The 7,500-nt window shown below is 34.5% G+C and overlaps 1 protein-coding gene across 4 annotated transcripts in view; it reads left to right on the top strand.

The window, feature by feature from the left end:
- beta'COP (coatomer subunit beta') overlaps nucleotides 1-7,500 on the top strand; it is a 19,778-nt gene that overhangs the window by 58 nt on the left and 12,220 nt on the right. For all 4 annotated transcript variants that reach the window (XM_070137889.1, XM_070137888.1, XM_070137887.1 and 1 more), the window contains exons 1-7: nucleotides 1-81; nucleotides 4,227-4,385; nucleotides 4,605-4,797; nucleotides 4,916-5,064; nucleotides 5,770-5,968; nucleotides 6,156-6,346; nucleotides 6,777-6,976. The exon at nucleotides 1-81 is cut by the window's left edge and continues 58 nt beyond it. In XM_070137889.1, coding sequence (XP_069993990.1) covers nucleotides 79-81; nucleotides 4,227-4,385; nucleotides 4,605-4,797; nucleotides 4,916-5,064; nucleotides 5,770-5,968; nucleotides 6,156-6,346; nucleotides 6,777-6,976 — 1,094 coding nt within the window. In that variant the 5' untranslated portion in view covers nucleotides 1-78. The remainder of the gene's footprint in view (nucleotides 82-4,226; nucleotides 4,386-4,604; nucleotides 4,798-4,915; nucleotides 5,065-5,769; nucleotides 5,969-6,155; nucleotides 6,347-6,776; nucleotides 6,977-7,500) is intronic.

Raw genomic sequence — 7,500 nt, 5'->3', positions numbered from 1 at the left:
TCGAAAGGTTCGCTCAGGAAAATCTGTGGTCGTGGGAGCTGAATTTCGTCATATTTGTGTCTTTTACAACTATTCATCATGGTGAGTATCTTAATAACTTCTTCGTCATATGCTGTTATAACTGGCATGATAGGTTACTCACAGGTTAATGTTATTCTGTTGTGTGTTGACATAGAAATAGGTGAATGTTTTCGAAGTTGACAGTCAACCCGGTATGATTGTAAACAGACATATCTACCTCTTATCATATCTGTATAATTACCTTCAGTTTATATTATGATGTAGGTACTGAATCACGCATGTCGACTATATTAAAGATTGACAAATTTGTGTATAAAGGGACCGTACTTAACTGACAGAGTCTTGGAACTGCTTGTTAAGGATACCTTTCCCAGCACTAATAAAATTTTGAGAGAGCAAGAGGATTCGATGCTAGAATTCCTTTTACTTTAATGGGAAGGGGATATATGAAGTCTAAACAGTGGTATAATTTCTCTGTTTTGGTAAGGAGAAATTTAGGATATAGTGTACAGTAACAGATACCACCGTACTGTGGTCTCGTTGTATGTACGTAATTAATAAGCTGTCATTCATTATCGAGAGGCACACACTCTCCAGTCCGAAAACCAGGGTATCATGTGGCCCTAAAAATCCGAACTTAGCCTTCCTACCTTCTGTTTATTCCCTAGAAGGGTGATACTGTTTATTTTATGGATGCACTAAGGTAGGGCAGATTGAAGAAGATATTTTTGTAGAGGACTAAAAGTTGCAATTAATGTTACTTGGAGCAACATAGAGAAATTGAGGGAAGTGGACTCTGCCTTCTTATTGATTGTAAGAAATACAAAAAATTCTTAATCATGAAGCGTTATAGAAGGGGAGGTATAGGGAGGCTTGTTTCCCCAGTCAAGGGAATGAATAGATAACAGGAAAGGTTATTGTTGTGCTTTTAGGATTGCATGATACCCTATTTGTAGGAGAGGTTAAACATGGCTAGTATTTTGGAATTTTCTTTTTTATTCCATTCATTCACATTGAAAAGAGAATTTCGGGAAGCTCTTGTTTGAGTCCGTAGAAGGGCATAGGGGAATGGGGATTGGTTTATGGGGATGGTTAATTGTTACCAATAGGGACGCACCCTTTTAGAGAGAGTGAGAGAGAGAGAGAGAAAAAAAAATCTGCAGGAAATTCTGTGATTTCATTGATTCTTTGGGGTAAAAAAGGTTTAAATAAAAAGAATTGAAAAAAATGTGTAAAACCAGCACAAAAATGATTAAATCGGACAATGAAACCCTAGGGATTGCAATTAAAAGTACATGATAATTTCAGACACTGTAAACTAATGGTGCAGACATAACTTACAAATCCATTTGATTAATTATGCATTATGGTAAAGATCATGGCCAAGAAAACAGAGTAATCAAACACTTCTAGTTGAAACTGTACATTTCCTATTGAATTGGAGACGCTTCCAAATTAAATCAAGTCAAGTAAAATGGTAAAGTTATTGTCCAGGATAGTATATATATATTTTTTTTATTGAAGGTAACTCAGAATTGGTTTTAGATGAAAAAGGTATTACTGGAAGACTTTAAGATATTGAACATACTTTTTGTTTATTCCTCAGTTTGTTTGATCTTGAAAATTTGTGTACTTTGTTTTGATTTAGGAGGGTTGAATAAACAGTACATTACATATTTAATGGCAAATATAATATTTAATTTAATTGTATGGGGATTATTATTCCTGGGAGTTTAAATTCTAGCTAATAATGTTTTATAGTTTCATTTGAGCATTTCATACCAAGTACATTTATAAACTTGGAATATGGAATAGGAACATAAATTTCCAAAAGTTGTATAGAAATCTGATCCTGAAAAGTAGACTGTATAAATATTATTTTATTTTTCACATATTTCCATTGGCAAAATTGTAGGCGCACTGGGTTGAGAGGATACATCCATACCATCACCAACCTGTAACCAGTGTCAGATACTTGTAATCATTTCATCATGAATAGTGGAAGCCATCAGAGAATGGGAACATATTTGCCTATAGTCTTTTCCAAGGTTCCCAGTCATCCATTAATTTCTTAGCAGTAGGTAGTCAGTAGAAAATTATTATGATCTCTTCTACTCAAATATGCGCATAAAATTCAGAAATGTTAAAATGTCCCCTCTTAGTACTGTCTAGCCATTCATTAACCCATTTGCTAATCCCGAATACCTATTAAATTATTTATTTGTGTGCATCATAATCACCAGCTATTAAAATTTACAGGCCTAAAAATAGAAACATCATATGTTGACGCAGAGTTAGTAGATTATTTGTTGATAATAATATTGTTAGTGGATATCACACATTATAGTGCTTTCTCTGTTTTTGATTCTGGAATATCCATTGGAGATTTGTTGTCTTTCTGTGTTATTGTTAAGGATGAACCCGGACTGAAACTAATATAAAATGCCTGTGATTGAATGCTATAAAAGCATGCTTAATAAATATTTGATCTATTCTGAACTGATCTTCAATACCATAAAGTGGGCTTATAGGATTTATGTATGTGTCCTGGTGTGGCAGTATTGCTATATTTTTTTAAGCTTTTATTAAGAGATGTTGTAACTTGATATTACATTATGCTATATGTAAGTTAGGTTACTACACTAGGTATTATCCTGGGCTTGTTTATGTGACAATGTGTGACAGTTATGTAACATTGTGAGTGGTCACACTTTTGTTTAGGCTTGTGACAGCAGATATCACCTGATTTTTTATATGTACTTAGCAGACGTGTTAAACTTTTTCATTGTGATGCAATTTCCAATTTTTTATATTTTATTTTTAGATTAGTAAAATTGTTAGTCATTCTTTTGCCTGATCTGTAACTTTCTATTAGGGAACTCTTATCCACTTTGACAATTTAAAGAGTTCATGCAAGATTTATTGGAAAGGAGATTTTTTGTAAAAATAAAGATATAAAGAATAACAGATGAGTCACAAACTGAGTTTATTAACTTAGGTTATAGTTAAGATTTGAATTATTAACCAAGTTTACAATAAAGATTTGAATTAACAAAGTTTATGATATAAGGATTCTTGCTTTTGGAAAATATTTTAAACACTCATTCGACATTTTTATGGCTATCTTGCCAAGAAAGTAGTTACTTACTGCAGTGGATGAATTTGTTCATTAAAACTAAATGTTTTTGATAGAAAAATCCTGTTAGTCCATTGTGAACTTTGTGTTCGTACAGAATTACTTCATCCAGACGATTCTCGGAAGTTTTCAAAGTGAAAGTAAATTTGAAGGAAAACAAAGGTCCAAACACAGTTCAACCTCTTTCTGCCTCAGTAAGGTAACCAAGACAATTCAATCTTATGTGATGTGTTTTCATTATCACTTGCTGATGACAAGTGGATTTGAGTAAAGGTGGTGTTTGAAGCTCCCTCATAATCTTTACCCTTTTCTACCTGAATGGTGGACTAATGGATTAGTACTGGCAGGCAAATTTATTTTGAACCTATGTCCTTCCACATGGTTTAAAGCACCTCCAAACATTACTGTTTTCGGGGAGTTTTTAAAATTATTTTTATCAGCTACCCCTTTAGGGAGTTTTGAATTTTCTTCTCAGAAATTTGTGGATCAGCTGCATGATGTCCTTGTTACTTATTTAATGAAGACTCAATTTGAGGCAGTTTTAAATTGATTTGCGCGTAACAGTGATTATCATGTAATGAAAAAAAAGATAATAGTGACTAAATTGCTGAATAAAAAACCTTTCATGGAATTTGATAACAATGGTTTTTAATGTTTTTAGCTTTGGCTTTTTGTTTATTTTTATTATTTTTTTTAATGGAAAGCACTTTTTGTGTATTTGATGCTTTGGCCATTCTAAAGCTTTGCTTTATTGTTTTATTTCTTATTATTCTTATTTCCAGAAATCATCTTATATTTGAATATCTTTCCTTGGATACAGTTGTGTGTTTTATATACATTTTTTTACATCTAAAATTCGTTCTGCATGTTGTTATTAGTAGCATGACAATTATTCCTGCATAATTGGGCTTGAAGCAGTTGTTGATACAATTATTTATGATTTCACATTTTGTATATATATATTATTTGTATGTATAAGAGTACCAGTTGAAATATGGAAATGTTGAATTTTATAACTTCGCATTATTACTAAATATGAAAAATTAATAATACATTTTTTCCATTTCAGCCGCTGCGACTGGATGTAAAGCGGAAATTAACTGCTCGATCTGATCGTGTTAAATCAGTTGATCTTCACCCTACTGAACCATGGATGCTTGCATCTCTTTACAATGGCAATGTTCATGTATGGAATATTGAGAGCCAGCAGTTGGTAAAGAGCTTTGAAGTAAGTGCTCTTAGTTGTGATGAAACTGTTTGTAGTTCTGTATATGCCAATGTTTTTAGTTTCAGATTAGAAAAGATATATTTGGCTACATTATAACCGTTAGATTTTCCCTTAAGTGACGTATGTTTTAGTCTCATTTGTCAAATTTCTTATCTGTGATTATCATGATACCCATAAATCATTGTTACCATTAAGATATAATTGTCTTGCTATTTACAGGTATGTGATCTTCCTGTAAGAGCAGCAAGGTTTGTGGCCCGCAAAAATTGGGTTGTCACAGGCTCAGATGACATGCAAGTTCGTGTTTATAATTATAATACATTAGAGCGTGCTCACCAGTTTGAAGCCCACTCAGATTATGTGAGGTGTATTGCTGTACACCCAACTCAGCCATTCATTCTTACGTGCAGTGGTGAGTATAACTAAATTTGCCTTATGAGCTGTTTTATATAGTGTATGTAGATATATGTGTATTACTGTACATCTGTAGCTCATGTATTCTGAAATTGACAAATGTTTTTCTTTAATAGATGATATGACAATCAAACTTTGGAACTGGGATAAGAAATGGTCCTGCCAACAAGTTTTCGAGGGACACTCGCACTATGTAATGCAGATTGTCATCAATCCAAAGGATAACAACACTTTCGCTTCTGCTTCTCTTGATCGTACTGTGAAGGTGATGATAACTTTCTAGTTGCAATGTTTAATCCATTAACGCCTGTATATTTTGAAGCCAAAAATAAAAGATTCCGGGCGGTTACAAAATCGGTAGGCGGAGCTTCCCCGGAGTCTGTCTGCCTGCCGGCTGTGGCCCGCTGCTGCGTTGGGGCGTGAGCCCCGATACAGCGTCACACTGGCGGGACGCCCGGCAATGTTTATTTTTTTGGGTGTCTCATATGTGGGACACCCGTTGTTATTGGGTTAATGCTTATGAAAGAAAATCATATTTGGTCTGCTTGTATTCATAGAATTATTACAAGACTGGCAAGATTTCCATATGCCTTTGATACTTGGAAGTTATTTGAACAGTTTAAGGTTTGCTACATGACATTAATTAGGAATAGTATGTCTAGGGTAGAGTGTAGTTATGGTAATTTATGATTGAAATGCAGTCTAGCAAGATATCCTCAATTTTTTTTAAGGAAAAGTTTTGTTTCCCGTTTTGTAATTTACTGTGGTCTGTTAACCAGGCTAATTGGAACCTTGGTACAAGTATATTTATTTTTTTTAATTTCTTGTATCTACATATTTTCATATGTAATTGATTAATAGATATATATGGTGTTACTTAGCTACTTGGTAGGAATTCATGCCAAGCCAATCCTGAGGTTGGAAAATATAATTCAAGTAACATTTCTGAATAATTATTTTTTAAATACAGGTATGGCAGCTTGGTTCTCCACAGCCGAACTTTACTCTTGAGGGTCATCAGCGTGGAGTGAATTGTGTGGATTACTACCATGGTGGAGACAAGCCATACTTGATTTCAGGGGCTGATGATAGTCTGGTCAAGATTTGGGATTATCAAAACAAAACATGTGTGCAAACCCTGGAAGGACACTCACAAAATGTTTCCTCAGGTATGTTTTCCCTAGTAACTAGGTAGAACATTGTATTGGCTAAAAATTAGGTCTGACAGGTCTGAATTTTTCTTTCCTGAGTCATATATGTTTGGATCTTTTTGATTCATACAAAAAAAATAAAATCCCTTAAAAATGAAGTGTCATAAAACAAATTATATTAAGAGATTCAAACTGTCTCCTCCAGTATCATTCCACCCGGAGCTACCAATCATCCTGACTGGCTCTGAGGACTGCACTGTGAGGGTCTGGCATGCTAACACTTACCGTCTGGAGAACACACTCAACTATGGTCTTGATAGAGTGTGGTGTATATCAGCTCTCAAGGGCTCCAACAATGTCTGCTTTGGCTATGATGAAGGCAGTGTCATGGTCAAGGTGAGATATGCATCTATTCTAAGAGATTGTTCATCATGATAGGAAGCCTATTATAAGAGTTAATATGTTTGTGTAATGGTTAAAGGCTGACTTCAGATTTAGATGATAGTGATCAGAGACTGTTTGGTGTAAGTGTTAGATTTAAAGTAGATATGTTAAACACTCATATTCAGAGACACTTTGGACACCTTTTGTGAAGAGCTTCTATTGCCTCATGAATAGCTGGATCCAAAATTCCTGCATCTCACTGGACTCCACTGCCACTCTGGTGGAGGTCCATAGTTCTTTAGCATCACTGGAAAAGGAGTCTAAAGTGTCTCTGAATATAATTTTTTAATAGAATGTATCCCTTTTTCATTCCCAATATGATTTAATTATTTAGATTAAATGACTGACAGCACAAGTAGATCAATTAAGCCTTTCTTCCTAGCTTGGTCGTGAGGAGCCAGCCATGTCAATGGATGTTAGTGGCAAGATTGTGTGGGCCAGACATTCTGAAATTCAGCAGGCCAATCTGAAAGCTATGGGTGATGCTGAAATTCAGGATGGAGAAAGACTACCTTTGGCTGTCAAGGATCTTGGAGCATGTGACATCTATCCACAGACTATTGCACATAACCCCAATGGAAGGTAGGGAATTACAGAAACTGAGTAATCAGTTAAACTCTATATATCTGAATTTCTTTGTTTATTCTATATATATGCAATTAATATGAAATGATACAGTTAGTCAGCAATTATTTGGGAAATACATTTTTATATGTATTATAAAAAAAAGACTTCCTGATTGTTGTTCCTAGCTATGGTGACTCTAAGGAATTCCAGATGTTAAGTGTGAAGGAGGCAGCTTATTATTGAGTTTGAAATGTTCACACTTTTTTGTCTTGTAGAAATTCTTCAAATTTGATTATTAGAACCCCTGTTGAAGAAAGACATTTGGAAAAAATGCCTGGCATATACCCCTTTTGCCAGAGAATGTCCACCACCAGTTTAATCATGCTTTGCTAGTTAAAGTTAGAATGACAATTTTTGGTAAAAATGCACATCTCTGCAAAGATGTGTGTAACTTGCTGAATACAGATCTGTGCTACAGAAGTCTTATGATTATAAGTGATTGTTCACAGTAGTCTAGTGCAGTAGATGGGGACTGAATT

The sequence above is a fragment of the Penaeus vannamei genome, chromosome 23 (genome assembly GCF_042767895.1).
Source record: "Penaeus vannamei isolate JL-2024 chromosome 23, ASM4276789v1, whole genome shotgun sequence".
NCBI lineage: Eukaryota > Metazoa > Arthropoda > Malacostraca > Decapoda > Penaeidae > Penaeus > Penaeus vannamei.
Note: the sequence above shows the minus strand (reverse complement) of the source record. Positions and strands in the feature narration are given on the sequence as shown.